This window comes from Lepus europaeus, chromosome 17, assembly GCF_033115175.1.
Source record: "Lepus europaeus isolate LE1 chromosome 17, mLepTim1.pri, whole genome shotgun sequence".
NCBI classification, from domain to species: domain Eukaryota; kingdom Metazoa; phylum Chordata; class Mammalia; order Lagomorpha; family Leporidae; genus Lepus; species Lepus europaeus.
The window spans coordinates 34,552,396-34,574,943 of NC_084843.1; the positions used below are offsets into that span (position 1 = coordinate 34,552,396).

General features: G+C 37.8%; 1 protein-coding gene across 1 annotated transcript in view; it reads right to left on the reverse strand.

The window, feature by feature from the left end:
• Positions 1–8,586: 8,586 nt before the first annotated feature.
• HELLS (helicase, lymphoid specific) overlaps positions 8,587–22,548 on the reverse strand; it is a 42,797-nt gene continuing 28,835 nt past the window's right edge. Inside the window, exons 12-22 of the mRNA XM_062213860.1 lie at positions 20,797–20,893; positions 19,217–19,378; positions 18,118–18,257; positions 17,884–18,022; positions 16,305–16,388; positions 16,101–16,220; positions 14,115–14,231; positions 13,621–13,780; positions 11,824–11,920; positions 11,667–11,743; positions 8,587–9,134 (exon numbers count right to left, since the gene is read on the reverse strand). Coding sequence (XP_062069844.1) covers positions 9,040–9,134; positions 11,667–11,743; positions 11,824–11,920; positions 13,621–13,780; positions 14,115–14,231; positions 16,101–16,220; positions 16,305–16,388; positions 17,884–18,022; positions 18,118–18,257; positions 19,217–19,378; positions 20,797–20,893 — 1,288 coding nt within the window. The 3' untranslated portion in view covers positions 8,587–9,039. The remainder of the gene's footprint in view (positions 9,135–11,666; positions 11,744–11,823; positions 11,921–13,620; positions 13,781–14,114; positions 14,232–16,100; positions 16,221–16,304; positions 16,389–17,883; positions 18,023–18,117; positions 18,258–19,216; positions 19,379–20,796; positions 20,894–22,548) is intronic.

Below are 22,548 nucleotides of genomic sequence, written 5' to 3' on the forward strand. Positions count from 1 at the left end.
GTAAAACAGAATTCAACTGAAAAGCTTTTCTGAGGATATAATATATACTAACAGAAGAGTATCTAGGTATCTAAGAACACAAACTCCAAAATATACAAAGTCTAGGCCTGGTGCATTGACACAGCATATGAGCTGCTGCTTGTGCCACCCATGCCCCGTACTGGAGGAGTGCTCATTTGACCATGGCACTCCACTTCCAACCTAGTTTCCAACAAATGCTCCTGGGAAGGCAGCAGATGGTCCAAGTATTGAGGCCCTTGCTAGCCATGTGGGAGACCAGAATGATTTTGACCAGCCCAGATCTGGCTGTTGGGGCCATTTGAGGAGTGAACCAGCAGATGCAAGATCTCCATCTCTCCCACTGTCACTGTGCCTTTCAAATAAATAAATACATCTTTAAAACAAACACACACACATACACACATATTTCAAACTAAATATCTAAGAATACCTTGGATTAAAGAGGAAATCATAAAAATTTGAAAACAGATAAACAACAATGAAAACACTACTGGCCTAAAATAGTACTCCTGGAAATTGTATCAGAAAAGTGACTGCACCACTTGTAAGGGAATAAGTGTGGTGGATACATGCTGAATAACTAAATGTATGAACAGCAATATGAACAGATCTTTAAAATGTAGAGAAGGAAGAGTGAACAACAGCATGAACATTATAGAGATAGTATGCCACACACACATTTGCTCTACATACCCATAATTATGGTTTTAAAAATTACTTAAAGATACCAAAGAACTTGTTTTTGTGGGTTATTTTGATTTGTATTTATCATTTGAAAAATGAGAGCACAAAACTTTTGAAAGACTACATAAGCACATATTCATATAAGTGATGTCATCACATATTCTGTCATCTCTGGAAAATTACACTGTACACTGAGAATGAGAAAAAGGCAAATATCATAGTGCTATTACCAAGTTTTGATTCCATGTGCTGCCTTAATGGATCTGGAAGTGTCAAATCACATTATAAAGAGGTGTGTGCACAGATAACATATTAACTTCCTCTTTCTGTGACATTTAATCAAATTTCAACCCCATTGAAACATGTATCTTGCAACAATATTCAATTTGTGACAAGGACTATGCAAAACATTTTTGTACAAACCATTTAATCTTTACTGAGAATTACTGCTATTTTCTCATTAAGGAAGATAAGGTTCAAACGTCAACTAACTTGGAACATGAGGATTTGCTCCCCGATCTAACTCTATAGTGCACAATCTTTTTTTTTTTTTTTGGACAGGCAGAGTGGACAGTGAGAGAGACAGAGAGAAAGATCTTCCTTTTGCCGTTGATTCACACTCCAATGGCCGTCGCGGCCGGCGCGCTGCAGCTGGCACACCGCGCCGATCCGAAGGCAGGAGCCAGGTACTTATCCTGGTCTCCCATGGGGTGCAGGGCCCAAGCACTTGGGCCATCCTCTACTGCACTCCCTGGTCACAGCAGAGAACTAGCCTGGAAGAGGGGCAACCGGGCCAGAATCCGGCACCCCAACCGGGACTAGAACCCAGTGTGCCGGCGCCACAAGGCGGAGGATTAGCCTATTGAGTCACAGCGCCGGCCAGTGCACAATCTTAATCACAAAGATGTTCCTTGTGATTCATGTTTCTATGATTTGTAGATTTTGTCTTCAAACATGAGACAAGAGTTAAAAAGACATTGAGATATGAGATCTATGAGGAACAGCGATTTGGGCTACCATCTGAAATTAATACCATTTTTCTACTATAACCATGCACCCAAAACACAGGTTTGACTTTCTGGCTGGAGCCATTATCAGAGAATGGCCTCCTTCTCTTGAACTAGATTATAGCTATAATAGACTGGTCTCATCAATTCTCAGAGCAATGTACAATATAAATTGGAGTGTATGTCAACATACTTTACCTTGCTCAATGTGCAAGAGACTTGTAAATAAAGCTGGGCAGGAATCATCAGCTTCACCATATGAGGAAACAGATACAGACAGATTGCCTTGCAATCTAAAGAGCAATAACTGAAACCAAACCTTCTAACTTCAAATCTGAAACTTTCCTATTACATGCCATAAAAGGTGTGTCTCCATCTCCCAACTCCTTCAAAAGTTCCAGGTCAACTGTCAAAAACTTTTAGGAATGGCCACTCTGAACTATGCATAAACCAAACTTTAGTGGTACTACAAGCCAGGAAAATCCGTCAGAATTGCAGGCAAGTTTAAATTAGGTAGAAGGATAATATTAGAGCAAAAAAGAGGACAATTTTCCCTTCAAATAAATCAGATTATACCTTTGTCTAATGAACTTAGACTTCTCTTTGCTATCTGGAGAGACATAATAGTTGACTTATTATCATTACTGAAATTATCATTAGTAAATATGGAGTAGTGATAATTTCTATTTGTTGAAAAGGAAGTAGGCCGGCGCCGTGGCTCAACAGGCTAATCCTCCGCCTTGCGGCGCCGGCACACCGGGTTCTAGTCCTGGTCGGGGCACCGATCCTGTCCCGGTTGCCCCTCTTCCAGGCCAGCTCTCTGCTGTGGCCAGGGAGTGCAGTGGAGGATGGCCCAAGTGTTTGGGCCCTGCACCTCATGGGAGACCAGGAGAAGCACCTGGCTCCTGCCATCGGAACAGCGCGGTGCGCCGGCCGCAGCGCGCTACCGCGGTGGCCATTGGAGGGTGAACCAACGGCAAAAGGAAGACCTTTCTCTCTGTCTCTCTCTCACTGTCCACTCTGCCTGTCAAAAAAAAAAAAAAAAATTAAATCCTGTCATTTACAACAAAATGGAAGAATCTGGAAAAACATCATACTTAGTGAAATAAGCCAGTCCAAAAGGAAACATCTTATGTTCTCCCTGCTCTGTGACAACTGAGCATCTAAAAGGAAACCCATTGAAGTGATATTGACACCATGATTAACAATGACTTGATCAGCCCTCGTCCTGTCAAAGAACAGCTTATTATTTTAATCTTTTTATTATTTTCTTTTTCTATTTAATACCATTTGAACTCTTTACTTAAACACAGAATTATTTTTAGGTGTTTATATCCAGTTGAAAGTTGATTCCTGTTAAATATAAGAGTGGGAATAAGAGGAGGAGATATACAGTTTGGCACATGTTCCCTTGGACTTACCCCTAAGGGTAAAGCTAAAAACCTACCATGGGACACCAAATCCCATTAAGTTGGCAGGTACCAATCCCATCTTACTAAAGTGATCAGTTTAAGTTCATAACTGATCATAAAGACAGGATTGTCAAAGGGATTACATAAATAAGACCAAGTGTCCGCTAATAACAACAGATAGAATTAAAAAGGAGAGATTGATACAACATGGGAAGCAGGATACACAGCAGAAATAGAAATGACAAACACCCTAAACAGCACTCTGGCCTCAGAATCCGCCCTAGGGCATTTGGATCTGGCTAAAAAGCCCATGAGAACATTTCAGGCATGGAAAGCCAAGACTGTGGCAAGAAAAAAAAAAAAAAAATGGCCTATATGAAAGATCTCTGTGAGATCCCAGAAGGGGCCATCAAAGGAGGTACCTTTCTCTGAAGGGAAGAGGAAACTTCCACTGTGATTATGGCCCTTTCTAAATACTTAGAGTTTGTGAACTCAAAAGGCTTCCATAGCCTTGGCAGCCCATGACAAGAGCCTTGGGTGATCATTGACATCAAAAATAGGAGTATCAATTGTTAAATCAACAACAGGAGTCACTGTGCACTTGCTCCCCATGTAGGACCTTTGTCCTTAATGAGTTGTACTATGAAAATTAATGGTAAAACTTGTCTTCAAACAGTACTTTATACTTTGTGTGTCTGTGTGGGTGCAAACTGTTGAAATCTTTTCTTAGTAGAGTTGGTCTTCTGTATATAGATAATTAAAAATGAATCTTAATGAAGAATGGGATGGGAGAGGGAGTAGGAGGTAGGACAGGAGTGGGAGTGGGAGGGTGCTGTACCTATGAAATTTATAATAAAAGCTTTCTAAAAAAAAAGTCTTAAAGTACTAATTATGTGAATCTTCAGTGAAATAATGAGGAAAGTCACAACAGAATGCATGGATTTTTCATGTAGCTGTTTCTAACATTTCGTTGGCTTGAGTGAGAACTTTTGCATGGCAAACCTGCTGAGGTCTTATGTCTGAAATTTTATATCCATCTATATTTAAATGTGAGTGAATAGAATTCTAGACTGTAATGGAAATGTTACTATTTTACTATTAAGTCATCTGTTGTCTTTATGATTGTTGTTCCTTTGTGGGTAATTTGTTCTACAAGTTTTCAAACTTTTATCTTTGATGTTTATTGTCTATAATGCATATAAATGTAGTCTGTCATATCTTTTCTATATAGTACTTGACAAACTAATCCAATATTAGTATAAAGTATTGTCTACCATCTGTAATTCCAGGAGACTGAGTATTTTTTTAAGCCAGCCTGTTTTACTCCAGCTTTAAATTTCCAACATGCTCTCCTAGTGTGGTGGACAGAAAGACAAGATGCCAGATCTTGGCACTATGAGAGGTAGACAGACTGGCAACAGTGTCATCCTTTGTGAGGGAAGTTAAGGAGCTAACCATGCAAATATTTGAGAGTGAGAAATACAACCAAACATCAAGTATAAACTGTTACGAATTAATCAGTGATTCTTAGAATGATTCTGGGATTGATGGTGCTTCTGTTTAGGTCTGCTCCCACCCTAAACTTTCCAATCCTCTCCCTTAAAGATTAACCTGTTCTGTACCTAGTAGTGTAATATTTCAGTACCATTTTTCTCTTGGAGAATGAATGGAAGATGGAGAAACAAATAGTAGCACAGGCAAAAGGTAAAGCAGAGTGATTTGCTACCCCATGATTGCAAATGACTGTGGTTGGTTCTCAGCACATGTCAGACCTCTCAATTTGACACAACATAAAAAGGGTTCTATCTCATATTATGTAAATATTCAGAAGAAAAACTTAATCTGGAAACTAAAATGACCATAAAAGAGAGTAAGAGACATTAAACACAGAAGAGAACGTAAGACATGAAAACACAAGATTTTTGAAAAATAAATGCACAAGTGAGAATTGTCAACAGAACGGAGAACTGTAAGTCTCTGTTCTAGATACAACTCAGAATAGTTTAAAAGAAGGGAGGCCCACCTCCCTGTAAGTGATTGTCACCTACTCTGTAAAAAAACTGAAGGGTTAACTCTAGGAAATTCAGATATACTTGATGTAGCAGGTTATTAGCACCTTATTGAAATCTGAGCAAGTCTGCATTCTGAATAATTAAGATTTCCAAATCCTTTTATATCCTTCCCAACCCAAAAGAAAAATAACAGTACATACTCATAAAGGACAAAAGTAGAGGATTTCACTCAAAAACAGACCTATTGATAAAGACAATTGGAAGATCCCAAAATACATGGCCTAGTCAAATGGAACCGCAGTAGTATCTATTTACTGAAAGCCTATGCATGGAGCTTAGAAAGACTTCCTAGCTTTGTTAGTTCATTGCTCTCAAATTTGAGACAGTTAATAATTCAAGGCATTTGAAGCAGCATCCAAAATAAAAGCCTAAATACAAGAATCACAGAAAACAGATGGTGAAAAGGGGAAGTAAAAAACTTTAGGGGCTGGCAAAATGGCTCACTTGGTTAATCCTCCGCCTGCAGCACTGGCTTCCCATATGGGCACCAGGTTCTAGTCCCGATTGCTCCTCTTCCATTCCAGCTCTCTGCTGTGGCCCAGGAGGGCAGTGGAGGATGGCCCAAGTGCTTGGGCCCCTGCACCCGCATGGGAGAGCAGGAGAAGCACCTGGCTCCTGGCTTCAGATTGGCACAGCACCAGCCATGGCAGCCATTTGGGGAGTGAACCAACGGAAGGAAGACCTTTCTCTCTCTCTCACTGTCTATAACTCTACCTGTCAAAACAAACAAACAAAAAAAAAAACCTTTAAAACACAAAAGTATGCACCAAGAAGACATCACAGTATTTCACAACACTGGAAGATAAAGAGAGATTAGAAACTCACATTAATAAAAGCGGGTTACTTCCCCTTATAGAAACTGGAATCAAATGGCATTAAATGTTCTAATAGGGATGCTGAAAGTTCTGTGCTAAGGAAGTAACTTCCAGAATTCTGGGAAAAATCCATAACCTAGAATATCAAACCAAAACAACTCAGCAAATGTGGGCATACAACAAAAATACTGCCAGACACACAAGTTCTGAAAACATTCACTTCCCTTTAATTCCTTTCTCAGGAAGACATACTCCAAAATGAGGGTATGAACCAAGGAAGAGAGAGATGTATAACACAAAACAAGGCAGACAGTTATAAAACAATAAATAGTGAACAGGAATATATAGGTAAAGGGAGATTCCATATAGATTCTGTTTATTCCAGAATAAAGAATACTATTGGGTGGGGATGATAGTGTGTACTTGGGATCAACTATTCAATCTCTGAATCTGTTAAAATATACTAAGAGATTTATACTTCTGGAGAGTTTTGATATGTTAATCATAGGTAGGAAAAGTTCCATTAATCACTGAGTTAAAAAACTTTGTAAGAGCGAAAACACAATCAAAGCATATTCGGTGATTATCCAGAGAATAATATTTAAAAGATCATATCTATAGTAATTATATTGATCCAGTAAAAAAGTTATATATATACACACTAAAAAGATCTGTGAACCATTATGACATGTTCACATAAGATATGGCAGCATTCTAGAAATACTTATAAAGTACTGAATCACATGGGAAGTATGACCACAAGGAAAATTCAAGAACAACCCACCCCCCCCCCCCGAAAAAAAAAAACCTCCAAGATTTTGGTCTAAACAACTGGAATAATAGGGCTGGTATTTACTGAAACAGGGAAAATGCAAAAGAAGCAAGTTAAAGATCAATAGTTCTGATGTGACACAGTTTCAGTTATCAGGTACCCAAGTAAAAATGTTAAGTAGGCAGTTAGATATTTGAGTTTATGGTTCAGGAGAAAGGTTCTTGCTGGAGATATAAATTTGAGTCATAACAATTGTTGGTATTAAAGATACAAGGTGGGGGCCGGCGCTGTGGCATAGGGGTAAAGCCGCCACCTGCAGTGCTGGCATCCCATATGGGCGCTGGTTCACGTCCCAGCTGCTCCACTTCCAATCCAGCTCTCTGCTATGGCCTGGGAAAGCAGTAGAAGATGACTCAAGTCCTTGGAACCCTGCACCCACGTGGGAGACCTGGAAGAAGCTCCTGGCTCCTGATCGGCACAGTTCCAGCCACTGCAGCCATTTGGGGAGTGAACCAGTGGTTGGAAACCACCCCCCCCCGCCCCACCTCTGCATAACTCTGCCTTTCAAATGATAAATAAATCTTTTTTAATAAATAAATAAATAAATAAAGATACAAGGTAAGACTACCAGGATCAGATAAATAAGAAAGTAGTATAAATGACTAAGAGTCATAAAAGTAGCAAGGAAAATTCAGCAAATGTGTTTGCTGGAAGCCAACTAAACAAACTTTCATGGAAAGGAATCAGCAATTAGATGGTCAAGTAAAATGAAGTCACAGAGCTTCCTGAAATTTCAGAGGAATGGTGGGAATGTAAAACTGACTAGAAAGATTCAGAAAAAAATGGAAGGGGCAAATGCAAAACAATGAATGCAGCTTACCTTTTCAACTAGCAGACTACAAAAAGAAATGAGGCTTTTCAGCTGGCTCTGGTGGAGGCAGACAATATATCAATAGTTAACAGAAAAAGAGGGATGAAGAACAGATGCTAGGTTAGCAGATGCATTGGCGACAATTTTTAAAAGATCTTTTGTCAGTGCAACAGGAAGCAAGGTGAAAGGGAGCAGTTATGAAAATGTCATTTAAGAAAATGTAACAACAGAAAAGGTCACAATCAAATTTCAAGCAAATCAGTATACTTGGGTGGTGAACATTTTTACTTACAAAGAACCCGCTCTACAGTCTGTCTCTTTGATCAAAGTATCTCAAAATGGTTTTTTTGTTGTTGTTATTAAGTCCTTGTAACATCATCCTAAGTCACTGACAAACAATCTATATTTAAATGTACATGGCAACCACCAGATTTTTCCAAGAGACACAATCAGCACTAAGATATATGATTTAGGGAGCACTGCCCCTTTCCTAAGGTATCTTCAGCATCTCTTCCTCATAGTCTAATATACTCTCATAAAGGGTCTGAATTGTTCCCTTTTCATTATGCTCCTCTACTATGGCTTTTGCATTACTTAGACTCTTATGTCTTATTTTCTTCTTTCCAGTTCTATGTGTCCCCTACCATAAAATTTCAGGGTTTCTCTTCTGCTGTTGGTTTGTTTTTAAAATTTTTGTTCTGCATGTCACTTCCAATTTCTGGTCTCTTGCCAAGACCATACTTACAGTTTTTTTTCCAGAATGCTAACCCAACTTTCCCTGTGCCAACCCAACTTCCAGTTGAAATCTTTATATGATATACTACTATTGACTAAAACTAAGATAGCATAATGTTGAATTTCAATGCCAGTCGAGCCCACTGCTATTATTTAAAATATTATTTTCCTGACAAAACAATTTTCATGAGATCATCTTACAATGAATATTTATTGGGTAATCTTAGCAACTCTAAAACAATTTTTTAAACAGAAGCCATAATCTCAATCACCCCTCCCATCAAAAGCCTACTCCATAACTGAAGTACCAACACTCCAGGAAATGTATACTGCTAAAAGAAAGGGGGAAAAAAGACATTTACTAAACTTCCACAGGAAGACTGTATAAATCTGGCAGTGGATTATGTACACATCAGCCTCTACCCACCATACTACTCAGTCTCAAAAATCAAAACTTAATATAAATCTTTTCATCCTTAATAAAGCTCAGAAAATTATAAATCTATGAAGTATGTGATGGTACTCAATAATTACATTATGTAAACAAATATAATCAAAAAAGTAAAATAGACAATCTGGATTTCAGAACCAACATAAGTGAATCAGTGGATGTAAACAAGAATTTTTAAAGGCAACTCTTTAGTTCCAATTTAAAACAAACATTCAGGACTGGAATCTTCTGAATTTTCTAATATCTTGAATAGCCCCATCTTCTCTTTAATTGGTCCTGATGCATTCATTTGATCTAAAAAGAGAAAAATTAAAATAGATGAAATCAGAAAAGAAATTTGTGTACATGCCGTAGTCACCTGTCCCAAAATATGAAAACCCACAGAAAGGTGGGACACTCTTAATCTTATCAATAAAGGATTAAGAATACAAGTAAAAAAGTACACTCCTATTAGAATCAGCCTCTAGGAAATAATCTCAGACATCATTTTACTAGTCAAAAATCTCCTTTACTGAACTTAAGACACACAAGTTACACATTAATAAACAGAACACCAATTTGAATTATGTTTTTAGAGATGTTTTCAAAAGAAGTCTATTCACAATTAATTTAAAAACCAGAAAGCAGGGCACTGTGAAAAATTTACCAGTACAAACATTCCAAAGTATTATAAAATGTATAGTCTGATAAATTTCTGTCAATTTTACAGCTATGTAATGAATCTGATTTTAATAAGTACTTTTTAAATTTTTAGTTACTTGTTTATTTATTTGAAAGGCACTGAGAAACAGAGATCTTGCATCCACTGATTCATTCCCCAATTGCCTAAAATAACTGGAAATCCATAACTCAATCTTGGTCCCAACAAGCATGGCAGGGACCAAAGCTCTAGAGCTATCACCTGGGGCCTGCCAGGGTGCACATTAGAAAGAAGCTGGAATAGAAGTGGAGGTGGGACTCAAACTCCGGCACTCCAATGTGCAATGTGGGTATCAAAAGTGGCATCATAACTGCTGTGCTGTCTACCCACAGCATTACTTAAAAAAAAAAAAAAGATTTATTTATTTATTTGAAAGTCAGAAAGTCAGAGTCACACAGAGAGAGAAGGAGACACACAGAGAGGGGGGTCCTCCATCCACTGGTTCACGCCCCAACTGGCCACAACGGCCAGAGCTGCACCAGATCAGAAGTCAGGAGACAGGAGACTCCTGCAGGTCCCCCACACGGTGGCAGGGTCCCAAGGATTTGGGCCATCTTCTACTGTCTTCCCATGCCATAGGAGAGAGCTGGATCGGAAATGGAGCAGTGGGAACTCGAACCGGTGCCCATTTGGGATGCTGGCACTGCAGGCAGTGGCTCTACCCACCATGCCACAGCACTGGCCCTCACTCCATTACTTTTATTTTTTTCTTTTTAATATTGAATAGAGACTTTCCTTTTTCTTTCTTTCTTTCTGTTTTTTTTTTTTTTTTTAATTTATTTATTTGAAAGGCAGATTGATAGAGATACTGTATCTGGTGTTTTCACTCCCAAAATGACCAAAACTACCATCATCTGCTGCCTCCCGAGCCTATTAACAGGAAGCTGAACTCAAAGTAGAGGCTGGGGGCCAGTGCTGCGGCGCAGCGGGTACAGCCACCGCCTCCAGTGCTGGCATCCCATATGGGTGCTGGTTTGAGTTCCAGCTGCTCCACTTCTGATCCAGCTCTCTGCTATGGCATAGGAAAGCAGTAGATGGTGGCACACTGGGCCCCTGCACCTACATGGAAGAGCCAGAAGAAGCTCCTGGAGGCCAGTGCTGTGGCTCAATGAGTTAACGTCCTGGCCTGAAGTGCCAGCATCCCATATGGGCACCAGTTCTAGTCCCAGCTGCTATACTTCCGATCCAGCTCTCTGCTATGGCCTGGAAAGGCAGTAGAAGATGGCCCAAGTCCTTTCTCTCTCTGTCTCTCTCTCTCTCTCTCACTGCCTAACTCTGCCTGTCAAAAGAAAGTGGAAATACAAGCCACAAATTGGGTCACACATGTGTAAAACAATCTGATAGGGGCCAGTGCTATGGCATAGTAAGTTAAGCCTCTGTCTGTGGTGCCAGCATTCCATACGGGTGCCAGTTCGTGCCTGCTCCTCTTCCAATCCAGCTCCCTGATTATTACCTGGGAAAACAGTCCTTAGGTCCCTGCACCTGCATGGGAGACCCGGAAGAAGCTCCTGGCTTCGTACCAGCACAGCTCTGTCCACTGTGGCCACCTGAGGAGTGAACCAGTGGATGGAAGACCTCTCTTTCTCTCTCTGCCTCTGCCTCTCTGTAACTCTGCCTTTCAAATAAATAAATCTTTAAAAAACAAACAGGAGCCTGCGCTGTGGCACAGCGGGTTAAAGCCCTGATCTGAAGCAGCCAGCATCCCATATGGGCACTGGTTCTAGTCCCAGCTGCTCCTCTTCCGATCCAGCTCTCTGCTATGGCCTGGGAAAGCAGTAAAAGATGGCCCAAGTCCCCTGTGCCCACGTGGGAGACCCAAAAGAAGCTCCTGGCTCCTGGCTTCGGATCAGCACAGCTCTGGCCATTGTGGCCATCTGGGGAATAGACCAGCAGATGGAAGACCTCTCTCTGTAACTTTGTCTTTCAAATAAATAAAATAAATCTTTAAAAAAAAAAAAAAAAGACTACAACAAAAGAGAAATGACAACAAAAGAAAACTGGTTACATGTTGTGAACTACTATGGGTAAATGAATTGTACAAGGACTTCATTCATTCATTAAACTATTCTATTTTTGCATGTTTCATGTTCAGTTTCTATTAAGAAGAAAATATAAGAGATACTTACCAATGAGATCACTTCGATCTAATAACAACTCGAGATCTTTATCACTAATGACTCTCTCTCTTGATCCTTTTACTTCCCTATAGAAACCAAAATATTCAAGTCTATATGAATAAATCAAAAGTATGAATCATATTTTTCTAAAATTAAGAAACTTTACCTTTCATAATCTCTAGATTTTAAAAGCTCCATTAATTCTTTGGGATCTAAGAAATTCTTAGATTGATTTAATCCAGACTGACCACCTTTGAAATGATCTAGAAAAACAATTTCAAAATATTAGAATTCCTTTTAAAATTATAATAGGATACATTATAAACCAATGGCTTACATTAAAAAGACAAAACAAGACCCCAAGTGTTGGTAAGGAAGAACAACTGAAACCCTCAGATTTTGCTGGTAGGATGTAAAATGGGATATTAACTTAGGAAAAGGTTTGAAACACACAGGCCCTGCACCCCAGATCAAGGACAAACAAATGCATTACTGTCCACATAGATACACACACCAACAGCTTATTCACAACAGTCACAATCTGAAGATACTTCAAATATCCATCAACGGAAAAATGGATAAAATATTCAGCAAACAAGACAATATCCAGAAACAAAGGAATACAAAAATATGTTGAACAAAAGTAGTCATACATAAAAACACATGCAAACAATTGAATGGTTAAAGAAAAAAAAATCTATATGACAGAAATCAGAATAGTGGTAGCCTGGAGAGGGTTGAGGGAACATTGAGAATGACTAAAAAAGGCACGGTAAAAGGAAACTTTCTGGGATGATATAAAAGTCTCCTTTTGATCTGGAGGAGTTATATGAATGTGTATTTAGCACAATTCATCAAGCTGCATACTCAGGAGTTGTACATTTTACTATATATATTTATTTGATACTTAATAAAAATTGTCAAAATTTTTAAAAAGTCCTTCAAATTTTATTATAAAATTAATCCCTTAAAATACTGAAAAATAGAATTCGGGAAAACAAAATCACAGATAAAGCTTATCTACACCTTAAAGTATACTCAGTATTTAAACAAAATATAATTGATTTCATCAGTTGAATCCTAAAGTATTTTGAATTTTAGTTGACACAAAATATTAGAATGAAACTCATTTCCCCAACACAAATCACAACTACAATCTGAATGTTCCATCAAGCCAAGTTAGTTTTGTTGAAAACCTAATTCACTTTTCCCTCAAAAACAAGTACTCTGGAGAAAGTTTCTGCAAGCAGAAAAGCAGCATAAAATAAGTTCACAGTGATTTAACATCTCCTTTACTATCTGCTCCAATTTCTCTAGGCTTGACAACTCAAAAAGATAAACTTCAACTTTCAGCTTTCCTTCAGGTAGCCACCAACCCATTAATCCAAACACAATTTATGTTGAATAAATGAAAGTAGAACTTATCCTAGGAATTTCAGCGAACAGAAAACATCAATCTACTTCAGTTCCCTTCCTTCTGAGAACCTTTTCTAGTGAGAAAACACTGTGTTTTTAAAACACTGTGTCCTAGACTAAAGATACACTGTAGTGAAATATTCTATGAAACAGAGGATTTCACAAAGTAAATTCTTACAGCTCTTCTTCAATACCATGTTTATATTCTAATATTTAATATACTCAACTTACAAGAAGATTATTAAAGTTTTCTTAAAGCTTTAGGCAGACAAATATCAGGCCTAATCATTAATAGCATGCCGAATTCCCAATAAGAGTTGAGAATACCATGTCCTACAAATTATCCTCGACCCCATTTTCTGTCCGTCTGTTCCTCATCTAAACACACACTAATGCTCTTTCATGTCTATGATCACCACCTTAGTTTAAGGTTCTGAGCAGCTCCAAATTCCTCACTGCTTATTTAAATCTTTGCATGTCAAGCTGCACATGTTGTAGTACATAATGGATAGCTGAAGGAAAAAAGCATGACTTAAATGTTCCTTACTTTTGTGGATGATCAACTTTTCCAATTTTCTTTTAGCAGCTGCTCTTTCCACAATTTTCTGATCGATAGTATTTGCTGTAACAAGGCGATATACAACAACTGGCTTTGTTTGACCAATTCTATGACATCTATCCTGGGCCTGAAGATCAGACTGGGGGTTCTTGGAAGTTAAACAGGAAAATAACACTTATCAGTCTTAGATTAAAATTAAGTTAACCCCCTAATCAAGGAAAAGTCAAAATTCATGATGCAATCAAAAATTTTAAAGTGTTGCATGAGACTCAACTTAAACTTCATTATCATTGACAATTATTAAAAAAATTAAATATCCCAAAGGAAACATTTCAATTTTTTTTATGTAACAAACTTGATTAAGTGATCCTTAACTGAAAACATAATTTCAAAGAGATAAATGAAACTTCAACCTGTACCAGGAAAGTTTAAAAATTAAGAATGAAAACATAATCAGCATATTGATAATACTTCCAACTCACCCAATCACTATCATAAATGATAACTGTATCTGCTGCAGTCAAATTAATACCCAAACCACCAGCTCTCGTACTCACTAAGAAGATAAACACATCAGGATCTGTGTTAAAGCTGTGCATCTAAAAGCAAAAAGATGAAAACACAACAAATTAAAAAATTAACTAACTTAACCAACAAGATCGAGGGGATATTGCTTTTAATTAACCACCAAAGGCTGATCAAGGGAGGCTAAGCTGATCATTTAAATCTATTGAATAATTATGTTAATTAATAAAACCTCTAATCATGTTAACATTATTTTCCAAACACAGATTTTATTGAGATTTTAATTTTTTTAAAAACTACACACCACAAAGATATTTAAATACCAAAACAAAAAGGGTACAAAGAAAATCTCCAGTGGTTGCCAAGAAGATGAGGCAGATACAAAGGGTGGACTGATCAGAAAGGAACCTAGAAAATTTCCTGGGCTAAAGGCAATATTTTACATCCTGAAACAAGTTTGGACAAAACTCAACTAAAGTATATTTCGCTTATACAGAATTACTAAACCTCAGCCGGTGCTGTGGCTTAACAGGCTAATCCTCCATCTTGCGGCACCAGCACACCAGGTTCTAGTCCCGGTTGGGGCACCGGATTCTGTCCCGGTTGCCCCTCTTCCAGGCCAGGTCTCTGCTATGACCCAGGAAGGCAGTGGAGGATGGCCCAAGTGCTTGGGCCTTGCACCCCATGGGAGACCAGGAGAAGCACCTGGCTCCTGGCTTCGGATCAGCGAGATGCGCTGGCCGCAGCAGCCATTGGAGGGTGAACCAACGGCAAAAAGGAAGACCTTTCTCTCTGTCTCTCTCTCTCTCACTATCCACTCTGCCTGTCAAAAAAAAAAAAAAAAAATTAATTAAAAAAAAATTACTAAAATTACTAAACCTCACTCTGAAAATAACAAAATATGCTGAATCCATTAGAGAGAAAAGCATCACCTACAATTTATTTTGAAATGCAGCAGAAACAGAGGATGGAATGTAGAATGGATATAGCAATGGACTGATGCTGATCAAGGTATTTAATTAAAAAGTACAATCAAATGTTAACAGCAAGGGGGCCGGCACTGCGTGGCACAGCAGGTTAAGCTGCTTACTGAGACATCAGCATCCCTTATTGAAGGGCAGGCTGCTCCACTTCCAATCCAGCTTCCCAGTAATGCACCTGGGATGGTAGCAGAAAATAATCCAGGTGCTTAGAACCTGTCACCCAGGTGGGAGACCTGGATCGATGCAACTCCTGGCTCTTGGCTTCAGCCTAGCCCAGATCTGGCTGTTGCAGCTACTAGGGACGTTAACCCACAGATGGATGATCTCTCTCTTTCTCTTTCTCTGTTACACTTTCTTTCAAAAAAATAAATCTTTATATATATATTTTTTAACTTTTATTTAATGAATATAAATTTCCAATGTACAGCTTATGGATTACAATGGCTTCCCCCTCCCATAACTTCCCTCCCACCCGCAACCCTCCCCTCTCCCGCTCCCTCTCCTCTTCCATTCTCATCAAGATTCATTTTCAATTCTCTTTATATACAGAAGATCAATTTAGTATACCAAAAAAATAAATCTTTATATTTAAAAAAAGCTAATGGCAAATTCTAGGTGGGTTTACATTGTTTACTGTAAAATTATTTCAACTTGCAAAATATTTGAAATTTTCATAATAAAAATGCTAGTAAGTTAGAGCAAAAGGTCAGAGGGAAAAATTTCCTTGTTATCCTAATATTTTCAAAGTGTTGGCTAAGTAGTATATTATTAAATAAGGTTATGTTGTAAGATACGTTTATAGTGATACATGAGAATCAAACATTGACTTTATCAAAATGCTTATTTTGATTTTGCCAGAGTATTCTATCATTTCTAGCTCATCAAATTTTTCCATTTATTTGAATATTACTTCAGAAATCAAGAAAAGAGTAAAAGATTTTGGTTTGTATGTACTCTTACATTTTTTTCTCTCTCGGAATAAGACATAGACCCATCAAGTCTGCTAAAGTTGAAATTTCTAAAATGGCAGTAATCCATCAAAATGTCCAACATCCTTGTCATTTGGGAAAAAAGCAGCACCTGAAATTTAAATGTGTATTATTATCTATACTAACCATTAAGAAATAAATAAAATAATAAAAAAATTCCAATCAAAAATACCACCTTGTGACCTCTTTTTTTTAGTTCCGGAAGCATTCGATCCAAAATTAAGAACTTCCCAGAATTTGTTACCAATTCTTCATCAATCTTAAAAGTGGTTAAAAAAAAAAAAGAAAAGAAAGTGAAAACATCACTCTAATTACCAACCATTTGCTTTATAAGAATAAAATGTAGCTCAATTTTCAATGATAAATGAGTCACTATAACTTAGAATTGACCTTCTTAGTCCATCTTTTTCACACACTATAGATGGTAAAATCAGTGATCTCAAAAAGCCAAAAACTAAGTTCTAGTATAACCATGGTCTTTTCCCCATATACCACTTAAAGGGACTGTGTAACACAATAGCAAGCTCAAACTTACTCTATGTATGCTGGGGGTTATTCTTTATAACCGAACCGTCCAACAAAATGTGTATAAAATTAAAACATAGGAACTTATAAACAAACCAAGTATTCAGGTTACAGGAAATTTTCATCTCTCAATGAAATTATCTTGTCAAGAGAGCACTTTCATTTGAGTAGGAATCTTCTTCCTTATTCAAATAGTGTAAAGCAGTGGTTCTTAGATTGGATCAATCTTGCCCTCTACCCCTAGAGAACATTTTGCAGTCAAGGAGGATGGTAAATAGTACTGGCACCCAGAGACTAGGGATGCTGCTAAATGTTTTACAGTGCACAGACATTATTTAACTAAAAAAAATTATCCAGGTCAAAATGTCATATTGCCAGCAATGAGAAACCAACTATGCCATCTTCCTATCAATTGCTGTAGAAAGCAATTTCATTCTTTTCACCTGAAAGTCCACACACTCAGTATCAACTTTTGGGCTTTCTTCTATGGCTACTAGTTGAGAATGAAGCAATGAGCAGAGCAGACAGGTAGACTGTAACAAGGTAAATGCTAATAGGAAAGAATATGACACCAATGACAACTATCTCTAAAATAACACATAAAATGAGAGTAGAAATCAATAGTTTTACAAAATTTCAGACAATTAATTCGTAGCTATCAGATAATTACAATGCACATAGACAGTGACTATCATCTTAACTCTCTTAAGTTCTCTAAATTTGGCCAGCGCCGCAGCTCACTAGGCTAATCCTCTGCCTGTGGTGCCGGCACCCCGGGTTCTAGTCCCAGTTGGGGCACCAGATTCTGTCCCAGTTGCTCCTCTTCCAGTCCAGCTCTCTGCTGTGGCCCGGGAAGGCAGTGGAGGATGGCCCAAGTCCTTGGGCCCTGCACCCGCATGGGAGACCAGGAGGAAGCACCTGGCTCCTGGCTTCGGATCAGTGCAGCGTTGCCAGCCGTAGCGGCCATTGAGGGGGTGAACCAACGGAAGGAAGACCTTTCTCTCTGTGTCTCTCTCTCACTGTCTAACTCTGCCTGTCAAAAAAAAAAAAAAGTTCTCTAAATTTGGAGAGAGCAGACTATATCTTTAGATTACCGTAAGGATCATAACCTTTCTATGGCAAACAGCACATTTATTTTTAAATAATAATCAAACCAAACAAAATATTATACTTTCTTTCAATACAAAAGTTGCAGAAATTCAAAAAATAAATTATTAAATGATATTCACCTTAAATTCTTGTGTAACAGGATCTATAGGGTACTCAATCAAATATGGATGATTACAGCATTTACGAAGTAACATCATTATATTCTGCAGCTTCAGATTAACTTCAGATTCTAGTGGGACATTCACTTCCACAACAGTTCTATCAAAAACATGTAATGCATGAAAATGAGAAATGTTGAAGACAAAAAAACAAAAAACAGTCTAAAGAAAACAAACTTATTTTTAAAATCACACCTTTCTCGGTCCACCTCTGGCTGAATTTGACTGATCAATTTTTCCAATTCATTTGGGAAATCATCTATGTTGCTGTAATTTATTGATTTTCTAGTTCGTCGTTTTGGTCGTCCAGTAGGACTTAGCTCAATTGTTTCTTTCTAAAAGAGAACAAATTAAAGGGCTATCTGTTTAAAAAGCTATATTCTGAAGTTAATAGTTTTATGAACAAAATTTTTTTTTAAGATTTAAAGAAAAAAAGTCACTCATCAAGTTAATTCCCAAAAGTAAAATATCAGGAATCCATAATCTATAGCCAAAGGCAAATGTTACATTAAATTTGCCTTAACATCAATTAACAGCATCTCAAAGTGACACTAAGTGTCTATCTACATCAATAGAGAAAAATTAATGACGTATAAAACCATTTTGAACTCACATTCTACAAATCTATTTAGCTATCAATACCCTCTTGCAGGGCCGGTGCTATAGGACAGTGGTAAAGCTACAGCCTGCAGTACCAGCATCCCATGTGGGCGCAGGTTTGAGTCCCAGCTGATCCACTTCCAATCCAGCTCTACTGTGGCCTGGGAGAGCAGTGGAGGAAGGCCCAAGTCCTTGGGCTGCTACAGCTGCGTGGGAGACCTGGAAGAAGCTCCTGACTCCTGGCTTCCAAATGGCGCAGCTCCAGCCATTGCAGCAATCTGGGGAATGAATCAGCAGGAGGAAGACCTCTCTCTCTCTCTCTCTCTCTCTCTCTCTCTCTCTCTCTCTCTCTCTCTGCTTCTCTGTAACTTTGCCTTTCAAATAAATAAATAAATCTTAAAAAAAAAAAAAGTAAAAAAAACCCCTTCTTCTTGCAAAACATTTGCTTATTTAAAGGAGTTCATCTATTTGGCAAGCCCTTTGTTCAGTTATGGATTTCAAAAATTTTACAACATAAATTTATCTTTTAATTCTAGTTTTCCACAAATTTTCTGAAGTAGAGACTAGGAAATGACTTTTGCTACTGGCCTTACCTCTTACACCATAAATCGAAATTAACACACAAATCCTGAAAATAAGTTAGGAGTCTTAAGACTCAAATCAAGCATGAAAATTTATACCCCCCACACAGTACCTCACTGGTCCCAAACATATTTGCAATGGTGCGGTTCACAATGGCAGTATAGAAGACCTCTTGTTTCTTTGAAAGTGGTGCATAAACAACTACTTCTCGTTTAGGAGGAACTTCAAGGGCAACATCAGATTTCAGTCTTCTCAATAAGAAAGGTGTTAGAATCTAAAATGAACAAGTATGAGTATTAAACATTCCTATTTTTTTGGCAATATTGTTCTCACATACTCTTTACCCTTTCCCCTTAATTCCTATATAAATAACTATCAAGTGTGAAGAAATGAGATTAAAATATTATCTCCTTGAAATTTTCCTATACCACAGCAGCACATGATAAATCCATTACACTTATGCACAGCACTTCACAATTTGTTAATCATTCAAATACTCTAATAATATATCTGGAGTAATATAAAAAGCAGAAAGAAAAAGTTATTTCAATGTCACAGTGATAGTTTTCAATTACAACCACAATTTTTCAAATGATTCTAGACTAATGGAAAACCAATCAACCTACAGATAAGTTCTAAGTCAGGCGTAGAGGTACTCTTTTTCATTCAATGGAGTGATTTACAAGTGATATCACATTTTTAAATAGAACACAAAAGTGATTTTAAATTGTAATATTAGGCCGTCGCTGTGGCTTAACAGGCTAATCCTCTGCCTTGCGGCACTGGCACACCAGGTTCTAGTCCCGGTTGGGGCGCCAGAAGAATCTTGCCCCTCTTCCAGGCCAGCTCTCTGCTATGGCCCGGGAAGGCAGTGGAGGATGGCCCAAGTCCTTGGGCCCTGCACCCGTATTGGAGACCAGAAGAAGCACCTGGCTCCTGGATTCGGATCAGTGCAGTGCACTGGCCGCAGCGGCCACTGGAGGGTGAACCAACGGCAAAAAGGAAGACCTTTCTCTCTGTCTCTCTTTCTCACTATCCACTCTGCCTGTCAAAAAAAAAAAAAAATTGTAATATTAAATTGTTTAGGCCTACACACTTACTTAAACTTATTTATACTCTATGAACTTAGGTTTCAATATGAGTTAACAAGTGTTTTACATACAGTAATTACATATATATATATATAGAGAGAGAGAGAGAGAGAGAGAGAGAGAAAGAGAAAGTAGTAAAGATCAGTTTCAGGGATCTATACTCTAAATACCCAGAGGCATAAACTATACCAGATAAAGAGAATATTACAATGGTTTAAGAAAAAAAAAATTGGGGGCAGGTGTTGCAGGGTAATAGGCTAAGCCTACGCCTGTGGGACCAGGATTCCATATGGACGCTGGTTCTAGTCCAGGTTGCTACTCTTCCGATGAGAAAGCTCCCAGCTCCTGATCAGCCCAGCTCTGGCCCTTGCGGCCATTTAAGGAGTAAACCAGCGGATGGAAGACCTTTCTCTCAGTCTATCTATAACTCTACCTCTCAAACAAATAAATACAATCTTTAAAAAAAAAAAGAGAGTAATTTAAATTTGAAGAGAGCCCTTATTTTCTAATTCTCTACTAATAAGGGTTGGTCAAGCAGTTTCAAGAACTTTCTTTAGATTCTATGTGCCTAAAGGAAGCATAGTAAGAAAATGGTCAAAACCTGGTGCAGCATATGCAATACATTCTGTTCTCTTTCTTTAGCAATAATATCTTCAGCAGTTTCAGACAAACTAGTGATGTCAAACCAAGATTCAAAGCTGGAAGAGAAAAGTTACAAGTTAATCTATCAAAAATTCCATTGTATTAAAAAATGCATTTTAGAATTTCATATTAATCTCTTTACTATGAAGTATGAATATTGTAACATATCCTCAAATGTAGTGTTAATTACAGTGGAAAAGATCACATTCAAATGATAAAAATAAAATTAATGCTGTTTATGAACCACAATTCAGATTTGTGATCTTAAAGGAGATATTTTCTAATTTACATTAATATATTACAATAGTACAAAAATCAAATAAGGATTAATGTAAATATTTTATTTCATATTTTAAAAACTATATAAGCGAAAATCTATTTCTGAAAATGTAAGGCCATGTGTTTCATCCCTACAGGTATAAATCTGACACAATAATCCTTAGTTCTTTCCAGTATAAAAATTTATTAAAATGAGTAATTTAGTTAGAATATGCAGGTATTCATAGTATATTCTAGGTGACACAGCAGCCAGTAAATCCAATTATGAAACATGCTAATATCATTTATGCAATAGATAAATTGGATAATACCAAACTTAAATCACTTAAAACATGTTCTAAAAATTCATAATCTCAGCTTCAACCTCAACTCGTTAGGTCTCTGTAAGCCCAGAAATCCTGTGCTTCAAAAAGTGTCTAGAGTTAATGACAGACAGCTTAGGCTTTAGACCAGTACTTGATACCCAGATTTGGAATATTTGTAAAATAAAACATTGAAAGTTATTTCTCCATATTCAATTCGCTTTCCTCCTTCACTGATGTCAAAATAAACATGAATGAATTATTCAGACTGGCTTTTCTTGTAGTTCCATCTTAGTTACATTAGAACTATCTCTTCTTTCACTCTGAGGATACTAATTATTTCCTGAAAACTACTTGTGATTTTTTGGTTCCTAGAACATAAACTAAGATTCAAACAGTTTCTAGAATAAAAGTTCTAGGCCGAAATTTTTTAAATTTCAAATTTTGGTTCTACTAACTAGTTGTTTACTTACTTTATGCCCCTGGGTTGATTTGTAAAGATAAAGTTTTAAAATCCACCTGAAAGTGTTTTACAAAGATAAAAAAAGTCTTCTGTGACTTAAATAAATAAATTTTTATTTTAAAAATGGGGCGCATTTTATTTGTGTTTAAAACTTTGAAAACTTTGGCCGGCGCCGCGGCTCACTAGGCTAATCCTCCGCCTTGCAGCGCCGGCACACTGGGTTCTAGTCCCGGTCGGGGCACCGATCCTGTCCCGGTTGCCCCTCTTCCAGGCCAGCTCTCTGCTATGGCCCGGGAAGGCAGTGGAGGATGGCCCAAGTCCTTGGGCCCTGCACCCCATGGGAGACCAGGAGAAGCACCTGGCTCCTGGCTTTGGATCAGCATGGTGCGCCAGCCGCAGCGCGCCTACTGCGGCGGTCATTGGAGGGTAAACCAACGGCAAAAGGAAGACCTTTCTCTCTGTCTCTCACTGTCCACTCTGCCTGTCAAAAATTTTAAAAAAAAATAAATTTTTTAAAAAAAGTATAAAACTTTGAAAACTGAAAAAATGACTCACAATAACATTTTAAGATAACATTTAAAAGTTTTTCTTTAATAAGTGCAAAGAAGTTTTAAATATTCTTACTTTTCTTCTCTCACACAATCTGTGTCACAAGAAGAACATATAT